The following is a 25,037-nucleotide window of genomic DNA, read 5'->3' as shown; positions in this document are numbered from 1 at the left end:
GGCATCTTGACAAATACATGAATAGGATGGGAATAGAGAGATACGGACCCAGGAAGTGCAGAAGGTTTTAGTTTAGACAGGCATCAAGATCGGCGCAGGCTTGGAGGGCCAAATGGCCTGTTCCTGTGCTGTACTGTTCTTTGTTCTTTGACAGCAGGGTGGTGAATTAAAATGGCAAGCAACCGGAAGCTTGGGGTCATGCTTGCAGACTGAACAGAGGTGTTCCACAAAGCGATCACCCAATCTGCATTTTGTCTCCCCAATGTAGAGGAGACCACATTGTTAGCAGTGAATAACAGTATACTAAATTGAAAGTCGTACAAGTAAATCTCTGCTTCACATGCAAGGAGTGTTTGAGGGTTTGGATGGTGAGGAGAGAGCAGGTAAGTAGAAAAGTCACCCAGTTCAGATGGAATGCATTTTTGGTTGCTGAGGCAGGTAAGGGTGGAATTTGAGGAGGCTCTGACCATAATCTTCTACAAATACAGGAGCGATGCCAGAGGACTGGAGGATTGCAAATGTTACAGTCCTGTTCAAAATTGAGAATAGGGATAAATCCAGCAAATAAAGGCCAGTTAGCCGAATGTCATTGGTAGAGAAACTTTTACAGACATTAATCCTGGACAAAATCAACTGGCACTTTAAATAATATGCCCTCATAAATGAAGGTCAGTACGGATTTGTTAAAGGCAAATCATGTTTGACTAACTTAATTCAGTGCTTTGATGAAGGAACAGAAAGGATTGATTAAAGTAATGTGATGAATATTGTGTGTATTGACTTTCAAAAGGTGTCTGATAAGTACCACATAATAGACTTGTTAGCAAGATTGACCAATGGGATTAAAAGGGACAGTGGCTGTGTGGAATCAAAATTGGCTAAGGGACAGAAAGCAGAATGATGGCGAAAGGTTGTTTTTCAGATGGAAGGGAAGTGTGCAGTGGTATCCTGCTGGGGTCAGTGTTAGGACCGTTGCTCTTTTTGATATCTATTAATGACCTTGATTTGAGTATACAGGGCATCATTTCAAAGTTTGCAAATGACATGCAACTTGGAGATATAGTAAACAGTGGAGAGGATAGAAAATTCAGGAGGATGGACTGATGAAATGGGAAGACATGTGGCAGATGAAATTTAATACTGGTTTGGTCCCAGCTGGAGTGTTTTGGCCAATTCTGGGCACCACACTTCAGGAAGGATATCAAAACCTTACAGCAGGTGAAGGCAATTTATTAGAATGGTACCAGGGATGAAAGGCTTCATTTACATGGAGAGACTGGAGAAACTGGGCTTATTGTTCTTAGAGCAGAGAAGGGGAGATTTGATTGAGGTGTTCAAAATCATAAATAGTTTCTCTTTATTTACTCTATCAAAACTGTTTCCAGTTCCAGAAGATTGGTAATCAGAGGGCACAGATTTAAGGTAGCTGGCAATAGAAGCAGAGGCCACGTGAGGGAAAAAAAAATTACGTAGTGAGTTATGATGATCTGGTGTGCACTGTGTGAAAGGGTGGTGGAAGCAAATTCAGTATTAATTTGCAAAAGGCAATACGTGAAAACAAAAAATGTGCAGGCTGTGGGGTAAGAGCAGAGGAGTGTGACGACCTGGATAACGCTTTCAAAGATCAGCACAGACATGATGAGCCAAATGGCTTCCTTCTGTGCTGTATCATCTATGGCTCAATAGTTATATGATTGTTGTCAATGAATGCAATGACCGATACAGCGGTATGTATTAAATATATTTCTGGCAATATTGAAAGCAATGGAAAGACTATTTCTTTCAGCCATTTGCAGAAGGAAGGCAAAACAAGCACCTAAATTGGACATTTTCAGTTCACTGCAATTGGTTTTAGCCTCTGTATTTCGAGGTTAAAAAGCAACCAATAGAAAAAAGTGAGAACTCAGCAAGGAAAAAAGGTAATGAATTAAGAGATCAGATATGCCAGGCAAGGTTCAAAGGAGGGCAAGAATTAAGAAAAACAGTGGAGAGCCTAAGTATTTTGAGAAACCATCCTAACTGAGAATTGCATGTAGGCACTTGCTCATTATTGGAGTGGAACTTACAATGTGGATGTGGAAAGGATGTTCCTCCTTGTGGGAGAATCTAGAACTAGGGGTCACTATTTAAAAATGAGGGATCGCCTATTTAAGACAGAGATGAGGAGATTCTGGGGGGAGGGGGCGCCTTGGGTTCCGGAAGTAGGTTGGGAGGCAGGGCGGCCCTCAATCGGGCACCCTGTGCCCGACTGCCATTGCCCCCCACCCTCCCAGGGCACGAAAAGGGATTTTCAAAGGGATTCTCCAGCTTTTGCCTGGAGACTTTTCACGCCCCCAGCACGCCCGCTTGCCACGGGTAAAATATGCGTGGAGGCGAGCGAGGGCCCTTAAGTGGCCATTAAGTGGCCACTGGTGGGCCTCGATTGGCCTCCGGCAGGCGGGCCGCTACCTCCCCCCGCCCAACCGCCGTAAAGTTCACCGGAGGCGGGAGCGGGGTGGGTAGGCCTCCCGCTCAGTTTTATGCCGCCCCACTCCATCATTCGACCCACTGGGGGGAGGGGGCGTAAAATTCAGCCCAGAGTCTTTAAGTACTTTTAAGGCAGAGGTAAATAGATTCTTCATAAGCAAGGGGCTGAAAGATTATTGGAGGTGGACAGAAATGTGGAGTCGAGGCTACAATCAAATCAGCCATGATCTTACTGAATGGCGGAGCAGGCTCGAGGGACCGAGTGGCCTATTCCTGCTCCTAATTCGTATGTTCGTAATCTTTTCAGATTTGCTGTCAGATTGCATACTAAACATTCAAAATGCAAAAATATTTCAAAAAATCCACTTATTTCAAGTGCCTCTAGAGTACTTATAGAGCATTACCTTTTTCTAAAAGTGCACACAACACTTGACACCCATGCATCTGAATTCCGCAATGGTTAGCAAATGTCTTCATTCCCTCAAGAACCAAAGAAAAAACATCCACTTCTTCATCTCGAAGTAATAATGAAATTTCATCTGCAGTGTGATTTCAAAAGCAGCATTTTGTTAAAAGATGCTCACACAGAACTTCACTGCCAACATTGCACCAATGTAACAAAATGGGAAAAAGATCTACAGAGCCAAACTTTCAATCTTCCTTTTAATTCTTTTTAACGATGAATAATGGATAAAAGGCATACTGTGGAGTAAACTTAAACCAGGCAGAGCATCATGTTTTTACAAGCTTACAAATGCTACATGCATAAATGAGCTATGGAAACCTTCACAAATACATTTGTCAGCATTTAGATGAATTAAAATGGTTTAACAGAAAACTATTAATTCTGAGTTCTGAAGGAAGGTCCCACCAGAGCCGTTGATCAATTTGTTGCAAATTTCCAGCATATTCTGTTGTTTCAGATTTAAGTTTTACTTTTTTACCTCTACAAACTTTATGCACTAATTATTTGTTGTCAACAATATTAAGGAGTATTACTTATCCAGATATCCATATCTATCACCATAAACTTCTATAAAAAATTAAAGCTCAAGAGGTTCATGGTTATCTAAACCCCCACACACAAAAGGTTAGATTACGTCTTAAACTCACTATTGCTCTTATATAACACTCTGGGAGTAAACCTTTCCTCATCTTTATTAAGGCCAATGATAAATGAAAACTAAAACAATATGATTAAAGATTAACAATTCATTGTAACACAGTTCGTAACAGGGGTGCAATATGGATAATAGACATCCAACTTAACCGTACAAAGAATAATGAATAGCTAGTTTAATAATCTTCTGAATTCCACATAGGATATGACTCCTTGTACATGCTCTTGTCTATTTTGCTCTTGCACTCGATGCATGATGAAAGCTTAATAACTGGTACAGAATCACAAGGTTGTTGAGTGAATCTGCAGTTGCTAACCAGGCATTCATGGTTCAGTAAATATTCCAAGTCAGCCTTGTGATTTGTCAAAGCATCTCCTACTTTGAATTTTGCTGAGTGCAATTTTCCTGGTCAATTAGGTTGAAACTGCTGATCCCACATTCCTATTCTGCAGTATGAACAAACATCACATACTGAACCTCAGATAGGCTTGAAATTTGGATGGTAGGTCATTTGAAATTTTCAAGATTGAGATCAACTGATTTTTTTTTTATTAGGTAATGAATATCAAGGGCTAGGGATCAAAGGTGGGCAAACAGATTGAGGTTCAGATCACCCATGGTCTAATTGAATAGAGGAACAGGTTCAAGGGGCTGATTGGCCTACTCCTGTTCCTATGAATTGGGATAGATTTTGCCAATTAAAAATTAACTCATCAGATGAAGCAATTGCAATTAAAACAGAAAGACACCATCAGGGAATTCAGCATATTTGATCTAATGCTGTTTGATCTGTGGCTTAATCAGTGGTGCACATTCTATCAGCAAGAATAGACTCTCGCCTCACAAATAGATAAATAGGCGCATCAGAGAAGCAATTCTAATGTTTAACCACAGGGGCCAAACACCTAATTCTTCAGCAAAATTGCAGACTATTTAACAGTTCATCTAACTCCCAGACTCAAATCAACTGAAGTCTGAAAATTACATTATGCACACCTGTCCACCTACTCAACGACAACCTATAATTTTCACTATATTTTCCTACGACAATCACTACCCCCAATTTTAAGGGAATTATGTTGGTATAAAAACAGGTAATTTTGAGCTGACTATATTATATAGATTTTCATGCATGGGTTCTGTCTCCATCAAAGCCAGAAAATATACAGAGAGAAAAGGAAAATTGTTAATAATGGTAGACTTATTTTTCTGAATGTAACTAGAATTACTATACCTGACTGAACAAGGAGTGTTAACACCTTAAGGCCAAGCAGCAGCATGGTAGGATGGAAACTGTAAGTGAACAGCAAATTCAGGATCTGTCTAAAATATAAGGGAGAAAGAGAGAAACATCAAATACTGCAATAAAAAGCACTTTTATAGAAATAGTGCAATTTCAATTCTCAAATAATTTCCAATGCTACTGACTTTCTTCAAATCCTACTGTCATCAAGATCTCTCCTTTCTTGATAACTATGGGCACTGTTTGGTGAAGTAATAAGCTATATAAATACCCAAAGGTCTATGCTGAGTTAGCTAATTTCAGTCAAATCAGTGGTCGTGCTACAGACTTTCAGCACCCATAGGCTGCAGAAGGAAAATAAAAGTGAGCCAGTCTTCTGATTCAGTAACTATTGTTGAAAACACAGCCAATCTTGAGGACACCAGGGGTGCTTGGCTAAGTTGCTTTCTCGATGGCAAATGGAACATTCAGCAATTTGTCTCCAGAATTTTTTTTAGTCCATTCAAATTTCACTGACAGGATCAGGCTTGGGCTGTAATGTGTTCTTCAGAAAAACAGTGTACCAACACTCACTACCTAGGTCCATATGGAAATACTGGTCACAGGCCTGTGGCAACACATTTAGGAATGCAAAGAAGAGATTTGGTGGGTAAGTAAATAATGAAGTAAAATGTGTAATATTCTACTTAAGTATTAATGGTGATTATGAGCCGCTTAAACACACACAAGCAAAAACATGCAAACAGCTCAATCCACATCTTTAAGTTGCAAACATGCTAGAAAAACATGAAAAAGTCATTTAGGCTCACAAACCTAGAAGAAGCTTTTAATTTGTTAAGGAGCTGTAATTATTTTTCTACTCATTAAAAACAGTGTGTGTGCCTTTAAGACTCTGTTAAAAACAGTGCACCTTTAAGGGAGAGAAAGTTCTGGAGACACAGTGCCACTGCTGCATTTTTGTTACCCTGGGCAACAGCAGGACAGAGGTCACATGGTAATGTTTCCACCTGGTTGTGTGGGGAACTGGCAGAAACCGACTGACACCAGTTAGATCTGACAGATTTTCCAGCGAAGCATACTGAAGAGAAGAAAGCTGTCTATTTCCTCTCAGAGTAAATTCTACAAGGAGCTACAAGCCAAGTTAATTACCTGAATAAAGAAGAAAAGCCTTCTTTTTCAAAAATATGTTTGTATTGCTGTGCTCATCGTTCAAAGAACTGTTTAATGCTTACTGCAGCCGAAGAGTTGAATGCCTATCTTCTGAAGGATTATTTTCATCAAATCCATGTAAAGACTTCGAGTGACCTTTGATTATTTTTCACATTAGAAGACCTCATCCATTATGGAACGTCACCTACAAAAACTCACTTATTTATTTATTCTTAAGAGACAACTAATTTATAAAAACTCCATTTTAAAACCAGTTAACTGTTAGTTATTGAGTGTATGTGTGTGAATGCAGGAGTTAGGTTAAATAAGAAGTTTAAGGTCTTTAGACATAGGTTTATCGTCATAGTGTTTAAGATTTAGTTATTTTTAATAAATAGTTAATTTGTTGTTGTCTAAAGATACCTGTTTTGATCTGTTGCATTCTGGGGTTACTAGAGTGTTTAATTTGGCTGTTTTCCAATTGGGCGTGAAAGCTTTATAATATGCTGTGACCTGTGGAGTGACGGGACTGAACTGACAGTCCATTGCTCCCGCCGCAGTTGTAACAAATTGATAAAAGTAATGAGTGGCAAGGAAATGAGAGTCTGCACACAGACACGTGCAAGAGATCAGAAAGCAGTTCACTACATGTAAGCACAGAGGGGGAAGAGTTAGGTAAATCAACAAAGAATTGAAAAGACAACGGAAACATTAAGTAACTCCCTAAGTATAAGGAAGCACCACCAATCGGTTACAAAAGGAAGCCATCAAGTTGATTAAGATTCTAAACAATATAAAATTGGAAGATATATGCAGTTGAGAAAATTGAGGACAAAAAAGTGAAAGAGGAAAGCAGATTGAATAAGTCACTAAGAATTAAGTATAGTAGAATCAACTTGCAACACAGGAAAACAGAAGAAGTGCAAAAAACAATGAAGCGTATAGCGATAGGAATGAGCCATAGGCAGGGATAGGCACTAATGTGTTGCACCACGCACATTTGACAAAATTATTGATTCAGCCTTGGACATGGGCGCAATTAATCTGTATATAAAGTGTACAGCCAATCCAATGCCATCAAAACACAGTCCAATTTAAAACACATTTCTCCCTATAAATAAAGTAGCTAAGCATACAAACATGAATGGAGAGCAGCACAACTATATTAGCTAGCTAGCAAACAAAATAGCATGCAATGCCAATGCAAGTTACTTTTGTTGACAGAATAGAGCTAGCTACACCATATCATGGGGTGGTAGATGGACCTTATCGGGTGACCTCTGTAGATTCACACTGTGTTAGGAGTGCAAATTCATCCTATAAACCATAAAACGCAAGGAGATGATTGTGATTGTGATTAAGGAGGTGAAGCAGTAGAAAAACCAGCAAGAGGAAGACGGACCATTTCTCACACTGCTATTGTCACAAGACAATTTAACCCAAGTTGGTCAATGTTTGCGCAACTTCTCCAGCTGCTTGTAATATGTGTATGAAGACAACAAAAGGGCAGTGAACTCCAAATCAGGAGAATTTCATAGGATAGAGAAGATAGTACTTCAGAAGAGTCATGTAAAACAGAAAAGCTGAGTGGGATAAGAAGGGACATAGAGATTAACAGTAGGCAGTCAAGACTAGTTTATTCATCTTAACAGGTTATTAAACTAGGTCCTGGATTCTAAAATACAGAACCAACAACATCCCTCATGAATGAAACGTCATTTACTCACCAAAGTCAGTGACGAAATTAAATGAACACAATTACAAATAAAGAGCAACCTTCAGTTCCTCCAAATAAAGCGATTCTCTTAAATTCACCTATGTCTGTATCTCAGTCTATCACTGTTGATTCTGATTTAGCTCTGACAAGATAATTATTAACTAAAGGCTTTTCTGCAAAAGGTTGAGCGGTTGTTACTGCATGAATTATTCAATTGCAAAATGTTTAGTCACTATCTGTAAGATTATACTCCAGGCTAACCAATTTATGTCCAAGCAGAATCTCTTACCTGTTATCAAAGGTGCACTTTTAACGTAATGTAATTCTATGATACAGACAGCTTTCAAATGACATTGGCCACTCAGGTTACCTGCCCTCAAACTGGATAGTAAATTAAGTACATTACAACAACTGACCTTTGACATGCTTGTAAATCCTGTTCTTTAATCCAATTCACAGCAAAAGAAAATCAGTTAATGACTGTTTCTAACATGGTCAGTGAAACATATGTCTTCCCCGACAGTTTTTTAAACTGCAAATACAGCATGGATTTTGTGAAGGAATTAAAGACAGTTTGTCATAAGTTAAGGTTTATTAAAGCTATCCATTACATTGTATTTACTAACTATTTTATATGGATCAACAGCATCCTCTTCTTGCCGCTATGACTCAGCCGCATTATACCGTACGCTTGTATTCATGTGGAACTTACAGTGCTGACTTCTGGAGATTCCTTGGATTTTCTTACCTGTTTTCCCCTCAATACCAGTTCTGGAACAATGTGATTCCAAATGGATAGTAGCAAACATTTATACAGAAGTAAAAGCCCAGCAACTTTCAACATGTCACTGAACTTGTGTCCCAAGTGGAAGTAATGCATGCCAGAGGGCAGAAATTGAGACATTTGCTGAGTGACATTTGCCATTTTAAAATGTGTTTACATAACACAAGCCTTTAAACTTGTGTTTTAGAATAACCTAGCTGCTAGGTTATTTTAAAACACAAGGTTAAAGGCTTGGAGCAGGGGTGTCCAACCTTTTCACATGGGGGGAGGCACATTACAATCTTTGACTTACATAGGGGCTGGTGGGACAATTTCAGAAAGATAAAGGCATTAAAAATGTATCTTACTATTAATCAAAAAACAACAAATGTGCATTTTTGTGAAGAAACTTTAAATGAGAAGACTAATTTATTGACTTACTTTCTCCTTGCTATGTTGGACACTGATTTAGTGAGATACCTAGCATTATTTTTGCTTGCACAAGCAGTCAAAGTCTGCCTGCACACTTCTTGTAGCGATGCAGGGTATTCTGGATAGATATCAATCTGTCAGGAGTGATCTTGATCGCTCTCTCTCCCTCCACTCTCTTTCTCTGTCTGTCTGTCTTCCCTCCCTCTCTGTGTCCCCCTTCTCTGACCACCGCCCCCATGTTCCTCTGTCATCCTCCCCTATGTATTGTTCCCTCCCCTCTCTATGTTGTCTCCCTCTGTCTCCCACCCTCTCTCTCACTGTCTCCTCCCCTTCCTCTCTCTCTTTCTGTCCCCCTCTCTGTCCTCCCTTTCGCTGTCCTCTCTCTCTCTCTCCCCATGGCTCGGCCTCTCTCTTTCTCTCTGTCCCCCTCTCTGTCCTCCCTTTCTTATTCTCTCTGCCCCGCCCCTCTGTTCCCTCTCTCTCTTTCCCTCTCTCTGCCCCTCCATGTCTCCCCCCCGTCTCTGTTCCCCCCCGTTCCCTCTTTCTCTCCCTGTTCCCCTTCTCTCTCTCTGTCTCCCCTCTCGCTCTCTCTGTCCCCCACTTTTTCACTTTCTCTGTCCTCCCCCCTTCCCTCTCTCAGCTGACCCCCCCCCTGCCCCCACTCTCTCTCTGACCCCCACTCTCTTTCTTTCTGTTTCCCCCCTACACCCACCCCCATTACCCCCCACCTACCCCTTCTCTCTCTCTCTCTTTGATCATTGCTGAGAGTGGGAACAGCAGTTACCGAACTTCAGACAGATTTGGGGTTTTCTGGCGGGTTCCGAATTTTTTTTTAAAAAGCCTTCCGGAAAACCCCGAATCTGCCCAAAGTGCGGTAACAGCTGTTCCCACTCTCAGTGCCTGTCAGCTGTGAATATGAAAAGGAGTGTTAATGAGCCTTGGATAAAGATCTGAGCTTAAAAATTCAATTCAGCTGTGAAACTGACGCATGATCTCTTTTATAAAGCCAGTGTGGTCAGAAAGAAGAAGCCAATGGGAAATTTCTCATCCCTGAAATTACCAGTCATGGACCTCAAAATGTTTAACCACAGACACTGGTGACCATATACGTGCATGTTGTCAACCCGTGGCCATGGGCAAGAAATTAGGGTACGTGAGCGAAGAATCTGAACCTTCAATGAATAGGGAAGACTGCCACAGCAGATTAGAAATTAAATGGGATTATCCAATGTCAGATAAAGGACTGAGTTATATAAATATTTATGCTACTTTGTAAAGTTAACCATTTAAGTATCAACAACGTAACAAGAAGCTGTAATTTCCAATGCTTTTAAACATTAATCATAGATCTACTATAACACTGCTCTAATCAGTTAGATCATATTCTGTTTTAGGACAGGAGCACTATACCATAGAACACATAGCTAGTTAAGCTTTGATAGCTTTGGACATGGAGTAAAAACCAAATGCCATGTTAAGGTCAAGCAGGACTGGAGAACAAAGCTTATTAGACCAAGGTACATAAATGTATTTCAGTGCTCATTTTAAAGTCATACATTCTGCCTTTATTTAATTCTACCAACATACATAAAACTATGCTGAGAGAGTTTGAGGAGTTAGGGTCCAAATTAAAAAGCAAAACCTCAAAAGTATTAATCTCTGGATTTACCCGAGTCACCTGCTGTCATAGGGACAAACACATTGCAGGTTAAATGCATAGTTGAAAGAGGGAGCTGTTCCATTGCGGCAGTCTCCACTTAAACTGGGCTGGGCCCAGTGTCCTGGCAAATGGAACAACTAGGGCAGTACACAGGGCTAAAAACTAATAAAGGTGGTGGGGTCGGGAGGATTCAAGAAAGGGTAAATTCAAAAGCAACAAAGGAAATGTCAAGGCTCTAGAGCAGAGCAGTGTTTTGCGCAAAAACAAGCAGAATGGGTCAGGAAGAGACAGTGAGAGTAACAAAGATTAGAGGGCATTAATGACGAAGGAGACATGAGAGAAAATTAGAAAAAAGTGAAAGCTAATGGAACTATATCTGTATGTGTGAAACATTCACAACAAATTAGGTAAATTAATAACACAGATAGAAATTAATAGGTTTGATCTTATAGCCATTACAGAGACGTGGTTGCAAATTGACCAAGGCTGGGAACTAAATATTGTAGGATACTTAACTTTTAGGAGAGATAGGCAAGATGGAAAAGCAGGAGGAGCAGCCCTGATTAAAATAAAGGATGGGATAAAGACAGTAGAGAGAAAGGATCTTAGCTCAGAAAATCAAGAAGTAAAATCATTTTGGGTAGAACTAAGAAACATCAAGGGGAAGAAAACATTGCTGGGAGTTGTTTATTGGCCGCCTAAAAGTAGTTGTTGTGTTGGGCAAAGTATATACCAGGAAATTAAAGGTGCACGTAACATGGTTAATACATATCTTCAAATATACTGAGCAAACCAAATTTGCAATAATAGCGTGGAGGACGAATTAATGGGATGTATACAAGATAGTTTTCTAAATCAGTGTATCGAACATCCAACTAGGGACAGGCTATTTTGGATCTAGTATTGTGCAAAGAGAAAGGGTTAATTAATAACTTTGTAGGATAAGGGCTTCTAGGGAAGAGTGGCCATATTAAGAAAGAATCTTAGATTGAGTTTGAAAGTGATTTAGCTAAGTCCGAAACTGGGGTCTTAAATCGAGACAAGGGAACTACGTACATGAGGGCAAGTTAGCCAAGATAGACTGGGAAACTGCAATGAAGGATATGACAGTAAACAAGCAATGGATAGTATTTAAAGAATTAATACATAGTTTGCAACAAATACACATTCAGAGGGACCTGGGTGTCCTTGTAGATGAATCACAGAAAGTTAAGATGCAGATGCAGCAAGAATTAGGAAAGCAAATTGCACGTTAGCTTTTGTTACCAAGGGATTGGAGTATAAGCGTAAAGTCTTACGACAATCATCCCGGGAATTGGAGAGGCCATACCCTGAGTATTGTGTGCAGTTTGAGTCTCCTTGCCTAAGGAAGGCTATACTTTCCGAGAGGGATCGCAACAAAGGTTCACCAGACAGGTTTTGGGATGAGAGGATTGTCACGTGAGGAGAGTTTGTACAAACTTGGTGTATTTCCCGGACTTTAGAAGAACGAGAGTTGATCTAATTGAAACATATAAAATTCTTAAAGGGCTTGACAGAGTAGATGCTGAAGAAATGTTTCCCCTGGCTGGGGAGTCTAAAACACGGTATCACAATCTCAGAATAAAGAGTTGTCTATTTAGGACTGAGATGAGGAGAAATTTCTTCACTCAAAAGTTTGTGAACTTCAGAATTCTCTATTCCAGAGAGTTGTAGATGCTCAGTCATTGAGTTTATTCAAGACTGAGGTCGATAGATTTTTGGGTACTGATGGATTTAAGGGATATGGGGAAAGTGTGGAAAAGTGGAGTTGATGTAAAAGATCCGCCATGATCTTGTTGAATGCTGGAGTAGGTTGGAAGGGACAAATAACCTACTCCAGCTCCTATTTCTTATGTTCTGATATTTCCATTGTACCTTTCTATGACCACATTTATAAATGGAAACTACCTATATAATGTGTCATACTGTAATTACACCCTCCTGTCAATATTAAAAATTACAAAGTACTATTCAAATAGGAACTGAAAGCTTTTCTGGTGTACTGCAAATTTACTTTTAGAATATGATCAAGTTTAATTATGTTGGAATTATTTCATACACATTTCATCCTGTCATGTGAATGAAGAAAATACTTACTGATGCACTCCAAGAACATCCCAGTCCTTTCCCATGTCTTGGGGTGCAGCCAATTTGTTAATTATGTCTGGACAGAGCTCCATCAGTTTACAGAGTAAAGACCAACCTGTCTGGCCAAAGTAAAAAAAAAAGCACATTATCATGAAGAATATAAACATACACTTGTTCATTTTACCTTTTGGTTGCAATAAATTTCAAGCCTGCTGAGTATTTTGTAATTAAAATACACAATAGAAAAATAGGCCAGAATTTTATGTAGTGGCAGAGGCCCACTCACCGGCTGAAAAATCGGGAGTGAGCCTGCCTCCACTGGGCCTGGACACCATGCACCGATTTTTCATGGCTCAGGCCCTGAATTGACCCTGGGCGGGACTTCTGCCCCTCTGAGGCAAGATGTCCCACTTCCAGGAGTTGCCAGTCAATCAGAGGGCCGGCAACTCTTCAATCCCAGCTGCGCCACCAGAGCCATGGATGCCGGCACCAAAATGGCGAGTAGGGTTTTGGGTGTCGCCGAAGAAAATCATCTGGGCCCTGGCAAGGGGGCAGTCAGGAGGGCTTCAGTGGGAGCGGCTTGTGCCGCGAGGGGGCCCTCCCCAGAACCCGCAAGGAGGCTGCCAGGTTTTATCGGATGACTTCCCGAGGTGGCAAAGTACCCGGTCACCGCTGGTATGATACCAGCGGCAGCGTGAGGAGACCCTTAATTGGAAATTAATTGGCCCCTTAAGGGCATCAATTGGCCTGGACCATTTTCAACCTCCCTCGCTGCTCGTAAAACGGCAGTGGGTGCAGGCAGGCGACGAGTATAGCACCCCCAGCCTCCCACTCAATTTTACGCACCCCACCCACTCCCCCCCGCCTCCCCCCACTTCCAATCCGCTCCCAGGGGTAGCGTAAAATTCCAGCTACAATCATAACAAACACCTCTAAGATTTTAGTAGAATACAAGTTGGAAGATGGAAAAGTTAAAAGACCAAGGCATTCAAGTATCCGAGTGGAAAACATACTTTCTACACCTTAATTTATCTGGACAGGCTCCAAAAAGGATGATTTTTTAAAAATAAGTTGGGAAATACATCAAAGTGGATTAAATACAAGTTGCAAGAACGTAAGAAAAAGTGTTCTCTTCATTTTAACCTTGGCAATACAGGTGTTGGCTCTTCAACTCATTTCAGAACAAAACTACAGTATTTAATATTAAATATTAATATTAAATATCGCTTATCCATAGAATTTGATTTCTTATTAGACTGCTGGCATGCTGGCAGCTCCAGGGAAGTGACAGTCATGGCGAACAATTTGGCAGGAAGATTGAGGAGTGAAAGCATATTGGAAATTTCCCCACCACACCGCACCACCAGCCCCCTCAATCAAGCCCCATATAAAGAGACTAAAACTGTAGCTGTTGGGTTAGGAGGTGTATGCCTGTAATGTGTAACTCTGTTAATAACAGTTTGTAAAGATTGGCTCCTTCACAAACTGTGGCCTGGAGGAGAGGAGAGGAGAGGAATTGCTGCGAATCATGCTCCTCCCACTGCTGTAGCCGGGAGCCTGGAAGAGAGAAGGAACCAAAAAAGGTAGCATTGTGCTTTACTTTGCTGCTTACTTCAAATATTGGGAGAGGAAGAGGGGAGAGAGAGGGAAAAAAGCAAAAAAAAAACAAGTGCTTTGGGGGGGGGGGGGGGGAGGAGGGAGAGGGGGCTGCAAGAGCGAGAGACAGAGAACAAGACAGGGAAAGGAGAGTGGAGTGGGGGGAAAGAGCGAGGTGGGGAAAGAGTGAGGGGGGAGCGATTGGGAAAGAGCGATTGGGAAAGAGGGATTGGGAAAGAGGGATTGGGAAAGAGGGATTGGGAAAGAGGGATTGGGAAAGAGGGATTGGGAGAGAGCGCGGAGGGGGGATGGGGGGAGAGAGCCGGAGGTGGGGGGAGAGAGCAAGGGGGCGGGAGAGTGAGGGGGTGGGGAAGAGCAAGGAAGGGGGAAAGAGCGATGGGGGTGGGGGAAGAGCAATTTTGGGGGAGAAGAGCGATTGGGAGGGGGGATGAGCGATTGGGGGGAGAAGAGCGAGAGGGGAAGAATGAAGGGGGGAAGGGGGAAAAGCGAGGGGGGGGGAAGAACGGGGGGGGGGAAGAACGGGGGGGGGGAAGAACGAGGGGGGGAAGAACGAGGGGGGGAAGAACGAGGGGGGGAAGAACGAGGGGGGGAAGAACGAGGGGGGGGAAGAACGAGGGGGGGGAAGAACGAGGGGGGGGAAGAACGAGGGGGGGGAAGAACGAGGGGGGGGAAGAACGAGGGGGGGGAAGAACGAGGGGGGGAGAAGAACGAGGGGGGGAGAAGAACGAGGGGGGGAGAAGAACGAGGGGGGAAAGAACGAGGGGGGAAAGAACGAGGGGGGAAAGAACGAGGGGGGAAAGAACGAGGGGGGAAAGAACGAGGGGGGAAAGAACGAGGGGGGAAAGAACGAGGGGGGAAAGAACGAGGGGGGAAAGAACGAGGGGGGAAAGAACGAGGGGGGAAAGAACGAGGGGGGAAAGAACGAGGGGGGAAAGAACGAGGGGGGAAAGAACGAGGGGGGAAAGAACGAGGGGGGAAAGAACGAGGGGGGAAAGAACGAGGGGGGAAAGAACGAGGGGGGAAAGAACGAGGGGGGAAAGAACGAGGGGGGAAAGAACGAGGGGGGAAAGAACGAGGGGGGAAAGAACGAGGGGGGAAAGAACGAGGGGGGAAAGAACGAGGGGGGAAAGAACGAGGGGGGAAAGAACGAGGGGGGAAAGAACGAGGGGGGAAAGAACGAGGGGGGAAAGAACGAGGGGGGAAAGAACGAGGGGGGAAAGAACGAGGGGGGAAAGAACGAGGGGGGAAAGAACGAGGGGGGAAAGAACGAGGGGGGAAAGAACGAGGGGGGAAAGAACGAGGGGGGAAAGAACGAGGGGGGAAAGAACGAGGGGGGAAAGAACGAGGGGGGAAAGAACGAGGGGGGAAAGAACGAGGGGGGAAAGAACGAGGGGGGAAAGAACGAGGGGGGAAAGAACGAGGGGGGAAAGAACGAGGGGGGAAAGAACGAGGGGGGAAAGAACGAGGGGGGAAAGAACGAGGGGGGAAAGAACGAGGGGGGAAAGAACGAGGGGGGAAAGAACGAGGGGGGAAAGAACGAGGGGGGAAAGAACGAGGGGGGAAAGAACGAGGGGGGAAAGAACGAGGGGGGAAAGAACGAGGGGGGAAAGAACGAGGGGGGAAAGAACGAGGGGGGAAAGAACGAGGGGGGAAAGAACGAGGGGGGAAAGAACGAGGGGGGAAAGAACGAGGGGGGAAAGAACGAGGGGGGAAAGAACGAGGGGGGAAAGAACGAGGGGGGAAAGAACGAGGGGGGAAAGAACGAGGGGGGGAAAGAACGAGGGGGGGAAGAACGAGGGGGGGAAGAACGAGGGGGGGAAGAACGGGGGGGGGAAGAACGGGGGGGGGAAGAACGGGGGGGGGGAAGAACAGGGGGGGGGAAGAACAGGGGGGGGGAAGAACAGGGGGGGGGAAGAACAGGGGGGGGGAAGAACAGGGGGGGGGAAGAACAGGGGGGGGGAAGAACAGGGGGGGGGAAGAACAGGGGGGGGGAAGAACAGGGGGGGGGAAGAACAGGGGGGGGGAAGAACAGGGGGGGGGAAGAACAGGGGGGGGGAAGAACAGGGGGGGGGAAGAACAGGGGGGGGGAAGAACAGGGGGGGGGAAGAACAGGGGGGGGGAAGAACAGGGGGGGGGAAGAACAGGGGGGGGGAAGAACAGGGGGGGGGGAAGAACAGGGGGGGGGAAGAACAGGGGGGGGGAAGAACAGGGGGGGGGAAGAACAGGGGGGGGGGAAGAACATGGGGGGGGAAGAACAGGGGGGGGGGAAGAACAGGGGGGGGGGAAGAACAGGGGGGGGGAAGAACAGGGGGGGGGAAGAACAGGGGGGGGGAAGAACAGGGGGGGGAAGAACAGGGGGGGGGGAGAACAGGGGGGGGAAGAACAGGGGGGGGGAAGAACAGGGGGGGGGGAAGAACGAGGGGGGGGGGAAGAACGAGGGGGGGGGAAGAACGAGGGGGGGGGGGAAGAACGAGGGGGGGGGGAAGAACGAGGGGGGGGGAAGAACGAGGGGGGGGGGAAGAACGAGGGGGGGGGAAGAACGAGGGGGGGGGAAGAACGAGGGGGGGGGGAAGAACGAGGGGGGGGGAAGAACGAGGGGGGGGGAAGAACAGGGGGGGGGAAGAACAGGGGGGGGGGAAGAACAGGGGGGGGGAAGAACAGGGGGGGGGAAGAACAGGGGGGGGGGAAGAACATGGGGGGGGAAGAACAGGGGGGGGGGGAAGAACAGGGGGGGGGGAAGAACAGGGGGGGGGGAAGAACAGGGGGGGGGGAAGAACAGGGGGGGGGAAGAACAGGGGGGGGGAAGAACAGGGGGGGGGAAGAACAGGGGGGGGAAGAACAGGGGGGGGAAGAACAGGGGGGGGGGGAGAACAGGGGGGGGAAGAACAGGGGGGGGGAAGAACAGGGGGGGGGGAAGAACGAGGGGGGGGGGAAGAACGAGGGGGGGGGAAGAACGAGGGGGGGGGGGAAGAACGAGGGGGGGGGGGGAAGAACGAGGGGGGGGGAAGAACGAGGGGGGGGGAAGAACGAGGGGGGGGGGAAGAACGAGGGGGGGGGAAGAACGAGGGGGGGGGAAGAACGAGGGGGGGGGAAGAACGAGGGGGGGGGAAGAACGAGGGGGGGGGAAGAACGAGGGGGGGGGAAGAACGAGGGGGGGGGAAGAACGAGGGGGGGGGAAGAACGAGGGGGGGGAAGAACGAGGGGGGGGGAAGAACGAGGGGGGGGGAAGAACGAGGGGGGTGAAGAACGAGGGGGGGGGAAGAACGAGGGGGGGGGAAGAAAGAGGGGGTGGGAAGAACGAGGGGGTGGGAAGAACGAGGGGGTGGGAAGAACGAGGGGGTGGGAAGAACGAGGGGGTGGGAAGAACGAGGGGGTGGGAAGAACGAGGGGGTGGGAAGAACGAGGGGGTGGGAAGAACGAGGGGGTGGGAAGAACGAGGGGGTGGGAAGAACGAGGGGGTGGGAAGAACGAGGGGGTGGGAAGAACGAGGGGGTGGGAAGAACGAGGGGGTGGGAAGAACGAGGGGGTGGGAAGAACGAGGGGGTGGGAAGAACGAGGGGGTGGGAAGAACGAGGGGGTGGGAAGAACGAGGGGGTGGGAAGAACGAGGGGGTGGGAAGAACGAGGGGGTGGGAAGAACGAGGGGGTGGGAAGAACGAGGGGGTGGGAAGAACGAGGGGGTGGGAAGAACGAGGGGGTGGGAAGAACGAGGGGGTGGGAAGAACGAGGGGGTGGGAAGAACGAGGGGGTGGGAAGAACGAGGGGGTGGGAAGAACGAGGGGGTGGGAAGAACGAGGGGGTGGGAAGAACGAGGGGGTGGGAAGAACGAGGGGGTGGGAAGAACGAGGGGGTGGGAAGAACGAGGGGGTGGGAAGAACGAGGGGGTGGGAAGAACGAGGGGGTGGGAAGAACGAGGGGGGGGGAAGAACGAGGGGGGGGGAAGAACGAGGGGGGGGGAAGAACGAGGGGGGGGGAAGAACGAGGGGGGGGAAGAACGAGGGGGGGGAAGAACGAGGGGTGGGAAGAACGAGGGGGTGGGAAGAACGAGGGGGTGGGAAGAACGAGGGGGGGGGGAAGAACGAGGGGGGGGGGGGAGAAGAACGAGAGAGAAGGAGAAGGATGCACTGAAGGACCTGCAGCTTGCAAGGTCCCAAGGCACTATCGTGAGGTCACAGATCCGGTTCCTGCAGGTTTTGGACTGCGACGCCCCCCTTTTCTACTTGCTGGATAAAAGGCAGGTAGTCCATAAGCAGCTCGTGCTTCTGACTGACGACAGATCTCTGGTCTTGGATCCAGAGGGCATCAGTGCCCAGACCCCAGCCTATTATGGTGCTCTGTTCTCTCTGGATACATCCTGTGAGTATGCTGTAAACTTTGTGGGAGGACCTGCTGAAGATCGGCCTGGAGGGTGCCAAGCGGCTCACTGCTCTGCTCGGTCTGGCTAAGCTGACCGCTGTCCTCCACCAGCAAGACCCCGTGGTTGGACGGGCTGACCATGGAGGTCCACAGGGTGTTCTGGGACATTGTGGCAGGTAACTACCAGTGGGTCCTGGAGGAGGCCTGGCAACCAGGGAGATGACCCACACTTGGTGCAGGGCTGACAGTGTCCTGCTGCCAAATGGGCGACCTCCACCTGGTTAAAAACTGACGCTTCCTCAACACAAACTACAAGAGCTTTGCCCAGGGCCAGACAATTATGGCAACATCCACTTAGTCCGGGACCTGGTCCACCATTCCCAGGAGGTTGGTCTGTTGGTCACCTTTCTTTCCCTGGATCAGGAGAAGGCATTCAACAGGGTGGATCATGAATACTCATCTGTGACTCTGTGGGCATTCGGGTTCAGGATGCATTTCGTTGTCCGGGTCCGATATCTGTATACCACTGCGGAATATCTGATTATGGTTAATGGGTCTTTGACAGTGCCCCTGCATTTTGGGAAAAGATTACATCAATGGTGCCCCATGTCTGGCAAGTTATATGCCATCTGCACGAAGCCTTTCTGCTCTTGCGGAGGAGGTTGATGGGACAGGGTCTGTGCAGGCCGGGTGTGGAGGTCACAAATCCCGTTGACCTGAGGAAGATGCCCAAGTGTCAGCAGATCTACTCCGCCGTGTCCTCCACCAGGATCAACTGGGAGAAATATTCAGAAGCCTCATGGGTAAGTGGCGGCTGAACCTCCTGCCAGAGGAGCTCAGGCCTTTTGCTTGGAGCACCATTCATCTCCTCCACCTGGGAATCTATCTTAGCACTGCCGAGGACACCTGGCCCAACTGGCAGGAGCTGGAGCCCAAGGTCCCCACTCACATAGGCGCAGGACAGGACTGCTCTGACTGCTGTCCTGCAGGGGTCGAGTGCTGGCCATAAAATAACTGGTGGCCGCTATGCTGTGGTACCGGTTGATCACTTTGATCCCTCCCCCTGAGTTTATCGCCAAGAGAGAAGTTCATCGACTTCTTTTGGGACAAAACAGCACACAGGGTCTCTGCCATGGTGCTGAGTCTCCCACTTAGGGAGGGCAATGAAGCACTGGTGGCCTTCTCACCAAGGCAGCAAATTTCTGCCTGCAGACCCTGTACATCGAGGATCCTCCTAAATGGTGTGTGTTGGTGACATATTTCTTCCATCGGCTGCATGGCCTCAATTACGACACACAGCTCCTGTTTGTAAACCCTGGGGGGAATTCGTGCCTTCCCTTGAGGGAGCTGCCTTTTACCAGGAACTGATCCGTGTCTGGAACATGGTCACCTCCAGCTGGAGTGGTGGCTGTCCTCCCGGAGCCACTGCTGAGGAATCCACTCCTCCATCACCACAGGTTCGTGTGGCTGGCGGAGAGGAAGGCTCTGGCTACCAAAGTGACCAGAGTTGGGGATGTTATGGATGGTGGAGGAGTGAGCTGGATGTCGCCGGAGGAGCTGGCACAATGCACGTCCTTGGGTTGAGTCCAGTTCGCGGCCACAGCCATCAAGAATCTCAAAGTGGTGCTCAGCTCTGACTGCATTTGAGGCATCAAGGTTGCTCTGGAATGTGGAGCACTCCTGTATGAGCTGACCCCCCCGCTTGGACAGAAATTCTCATCAGTATCAGGCCCCGAAACCTCCCTCGGGTACCTCGGCCCCATAATATGAGCCATCTCTCAGAAATCCCCTCTATGCCATTCCACTCTGCATGGAGGGATTTCCAGTACAGGCTGCTCTTGCACACCTTCGACTTCCATGCCCTCAGCTGCCATCTGGACACATCGTGGCATTCCATCCCGCAGTCCAGAGGAAGTGGCACCCCAGTAAACAGCTCTCTATGCGGGGGTCCTCTCTTTCTCCATTGGGGATTTGATGTGGGGGTATTGCATGTGGCAGTCTCATGCAATAGGTTAAGTCGATTCATGGACTCCCAGGTCGCCTGTAATTTCTGCAGCCTGGAGAGGTCCATGTTTCACATCTATTTAGGATGTGAGGTTCAGCATTTCTTTCACTATCTGAGGGGGCTGTTCCTCAATTTCTGGCCGCATTTCAGTCCCATACTCCTGATCTTCAACTACCTGGTGCGGAGAGGGAGCAGGCAGATCGGAGGACCTCCTCATCAGACTGCTCCTGGGCCTGTCCAAGGTGGCCATCAACAGGTGCAGACAGTGGATGGTCGAGCGGGTTGTTTGGCCGACTGCCTGCCTCTCGTTTATGTTTGGGTGTCCTGGAAAGGGAGCACACTGTGTCCACCAGTACACTTTAGGCCTTCCATGACCAGTGGGTACCAGGGGAGACTGGACTGCATCACCAGTCCTGGAAATGTCACTTAAATTGATTGGCTAAGTTTCCTTTAAAGTGTTCAGCTTTTGTGACTTTATTAGTGGTGCCTCTTTCAAAAGGAGCACTTAGTTCCTCTTTATCGGCAATCTATTGGTTGGATCAAAAGAGGTATAAATAGACACGGACTACAACTGTGGTGGTGGGGTTAGGAGGTTTATGCTTGTAATATGTAACTCTGTAAAGATTGGCTCCAGACCTATCCTTCAGCAACTGGCTTTCTGGAAAAGAACACAGATGGTGTTTCTGGAGTTTTGCCAGATTCTCCATTTACATTATACAATAAAAAAATAAATCCCATGTATTTCAATACTCAAAATTTAGACTGTGGTGAGTTTCCTTTCAGCCTTAAGGTAGCAGAAAAGGGCTCCCTGTGTGATTCCTACTTCTTGCTGGTCCATTATATCATGCCATCAATAATGCTGATACAAATTGACATTTTTCCCACCAAATTAAGTTCAATGTTGCTGACACAACAGTGCACACACTTATACTTGTTGCAGCAAAACCTTGCTGTTCTAGAAAAAAAGTATTTTTTTTATTTTTGCATTTTATTTAAAATAAAATCCTGCCTTCACTGAGAGCCCATTCATGTTACTTGTCCATCCACAACATTATCAATTATAACTCAGTTTGAGATTGTCCTCGGTTGTTGGTGTTTGGCTACTGCACTGAAGTGGTTATATTGAACTAACAACCGAGATCTCATGAGTTCAAAGACAAGTTGTGAAAATGAACTTTGAATCTTCTGATAACTTGTGTATGGCATGACCATGAAGTTGCCAGATTGTTGTAAAAACCCAAATGGTTCACTCATGTCTTTCAGGAATGGGAATAACATCTGGTTTGGCCTACATGTGGTTCTAGTCCCACACTAAGTGGTTGACTCAAAATCAGCTGAATGTTTTTAATCTCCACCAGTGCTTGCTGCCAGCTCTCTCACTGGGTAAAGCACATGAAGTTAAAGAGATAGCCTCAGGTTATTTTTATTTTGCATGTTCTGCAACCATCCTGCTTTCTTAAAAACAATAAACTCAGGCAGTTTCCTGCATTTTCATTCTAGTTCTATTCTATCAATTGAACAGGGCCAACAAATCACCTCAAGTCTTCCCAATCAGTACAAAATTCACAAGTCAGCCAGCTAACATTGCTCTTTGCATCATGTCATATGCAGGGCTCTCACACAGCGATGCAAATGGCCAATTGTAATGCTGTTCAAGCATTGTCAGGTACTGTATACCTACAACATAACTTACGTCTATATAAGCATTCTCAGATTTGGTCTCAGTGGAGGAGTGACAGTAACAGGCACACATGAGATCTACATTGAGACCAGGCTATTTTGGTAAGAACAAATTTCCATTAAGAGACACATGGTGTTCAGGGAAGATATTTCGCAAACTTAAGAGATATGCGTCGATTTCATCACAATGACATGCCAATATCTCAACATGGTTCATGCCATTTAAGTGGTAGAAGTCAATACCTGCAACAGTTCTGATGAAGATTTTGCTTCGTTTAAAAATAAACAGGAGCTATCATTTTAAAACTCATATTTGAGCCTTACATTGATCTTGGATGGTGAAACAAAACTGAACCAAACCAAAACTATTTGTACCAATCACGCCATCATATCTTTAAATGACGTAAATAGAAAGTAGGTCACAATCATAATAAATAAAGAAGCCTACAGCCTACCTGTTGGATACTGGCGCTGGTAAACGAATCCAGAACTACCAGCAATGGCATGTGGACGTTCTTAGTTTCGAATAAAATCGAGGCTGTTTAAAGTATTAAAAACCAGAAGTAGGCATCAAAATATGACATAATATGGATTTTTTTTTAACAAAAGTATATAAAAATTCTTGCACCAACAGAGTGCACTTACCATTTTGAACGGTGGTGAGGAGAATCAAATCGTCCAAAATCTGAAGCAAATTGTTGATTTGTTTCCCCGGCTCCACGTTTTGGAGACGAACGATGAGTTTTTTCAGGTTTTCTTCCAGTTGCTCCAAGTCCGCCATGGTTAGTCGACCGTTGTTAATATTGGCCACTTTTCATGTTTACCCGCAGATAGACCAGCTGGTTGTGTGTGACAGCGACCACTTCACTTCCTTCAGCAATGGTTACGGTTTGACTGTTCGGGTTTCTGAAACACTGTGGCATCTCAGTATCAAAAAATAAATCTGAGTTCTGAAACTTTCCGTTTCAACTGCAGGGACTTTCCAAGCGCTGGCTTCACCACAGCAGCAGCCGGGTTCTGCTGTTACTCGGCATCCATCGGGCAACTTCGACTGCGCCCTCCTTATTTTTTATTTAAAGTATCACAGGCAACAGCGAGAGCCCCGCTCCATTTGTTTCCAAAAATGAAATCCACATTGGTGTTGTTGGAAAGTCCAAAGCCAGCGTCAAATGTCAGGCCGCGCCGTCCGAAACGGCAGAGAAGGCACTCCCTTGGCTGCAGCCACTGAAGGAAGTTTGGCAATTTGCCAAGCAGCCCACGCTGTATCACCAGAATAAAACGTAATAACTATCATGAGTTATAATTTAGCTCCGCGATTTATCACTTAAGCTGCCACTTGTTTGGCACCTTGCTCTACAACTTACTATTTTGGTCAGACTGGTATCCGGCCTGTATGGTTCGCGCTGGTTTGCAACTGAATCAAAACATTTCTCATAATGCCCCACAAATGCACAAATCTTGATTTGAGCACATAATCTAGGCTGACGTTCCAGTATACTGCTCCCTCATGACTGCACTATTAGAGGTGCTATCTTGTCGACGAGACTTGAGGCCTGTCTGCTCTTCCAGGCAGGCAAAAAGATCCCATAGAACGATTTCAAAGAAGATTGGGGGAGTTCTGTCCTGTGTCCTGGCCAATATTTACTCCACATCCAACATCACTGTATAACATTATCTGGTGATTCTTGGCCGCATATCCTATATGTCCACAAATTTCCATTAAGAGACACTTAAAAAAGTACTTTGTTGGCTGTGAAGCACTTTGGAAGAGCCCAAGGTCATGATAGGCAGTATATAACTGCAAGTTCTTACTTTCTATAATACTTTAATATGTCATTTACAGACGAAATGGTTCTTTTCTGCAGAGATGGAAGTTATTGGCAACTTTCTGGAAAGTTATCGGGGGTAGATGGAAATGTGGAGTAATCAGTTCAGCCATGAACTTATTGAATGGTAGAGCAGGCTCGAGGGGTCGAGTGGCCTACTCCTGCTCCTAATTCATATGTTAGGGAAAGGGTACTATGTACCAGGAATGCTCAACCATTTGGAGCTGGGGGCTTGACACCTGTACCAAAATCAGTGATTGGGCTGCATATCACTGAAGCTGAAAGATGAGCCTCATATACATAAATATCAAGATCCCCAAACGTGAGACCCACATAAACAAAAAATGCAATGCATCTCACCCAAACAATGCAAGCCCTGCCCAATTTCACCATGCAGTCAAAATTAACATAAAACGGCCACTGACTTACCAGAGTTTGGTCTAATTGTCGGTAATGTGAAGGGGAAGTGAAAGTAGAAACTTGAATGAGCGTGTGGATTTTAGAGTGGGTCAATAGTTAAAAGCACTGAAAATGACAGCACAGTGCAAAACCGGCTCCAACCCGTTGACTTCCACATTTAACTGCGGTGCGTCAGACTGCGTGAGAGGAACCTCCTCTGGAGAGGTGGGCTGCCAATTTAAATGTGTTAATATTTCATTAATAGCTATTTTAATAGGGGTTTTCAACTTTAACTGCCGGTTCTCGGGTTGCCTGTCTTTCCTGGAATTCGCCAATAATCATGAGGTTAGGGCAAGTGGCTGAAAGGATGGCAGGCAAAAAACTCTAAGTACTGAGGCCTCACATCTGCTTCCTTGCCTCAGTGAAAGGCTTTTGATCACAGTACTTGTGCTGAGAGTGTGCTTTCACTTTTGGAGGTGATTTCTACTACTTCTG

General features: G+C 46.2%; 1 protein-coding gene across 3 annotated transcripts in view; it reads right to left on the bottom strand.

Moving 5' to 3' along the window:
* Positions 1 to 23,569, bottom strand: part of lrrk2 (leucine-rich repeat kinase 2) — a 170,372-nt gene extending 146,803 nt beyond the window's left edge. For 2 of the 3 annotated variants that reach the window (XM_068059026.1, XM_068059027.1), the window contains exons 1-5: positions 22,963 to 23,569; positions 22,773 to 22,855; positions 12,670 to 12,779; positions 4,822 to 4,910; positions 2,871 to 3,005 (exon numbers count right to left, since the gene is read on the bottom strand). In XM_068059026.1, coding sequence (XP_067915127.1) covers positions 2,871 to 3,005; positions 4,822 to 4,910; positions 12,670 to 12,779; positions 22,773 to 22,855; positions 22,963 to 23,098 — 553 coding nt within the window. In that variant the 5' untranslated portion in view covers positions 23,099 to 23,569. Of the gene's footprint in view, positions 1 to 2,870; positions 3,006 to 4,821; positions 4,911 to 12,669; positions 12,780 to 22,772; positions 22,857 to 22,962 lie in introns of those variants that run through there. The other variant, XM_068059028.1, reaches the window with a different exon arrangement.
* Positions 23,570 to 25,037: the final 1,468 nt, after the last annotated feature.

Source organism: Heterodontus francisci, chromosome 27 (assembly GCF_036365525.1).
Source record: "Heterodontus francisci isolate sHetFra1 chromosome 27, sHetFra1.hap1, whole genome shotgun sequence".
NCBI classification, from domain to species: Eukaryota; Metazoa; Chordata; class Chondrichthyes; order Heterodontiformes; family Heterodontidae; genus Heterodontus; species Heterodontus francisci.
Note: the sequence above shows the minus strand (reverse complement) of the source record. Positions and strands in the feature narration are given on the sequence as shown.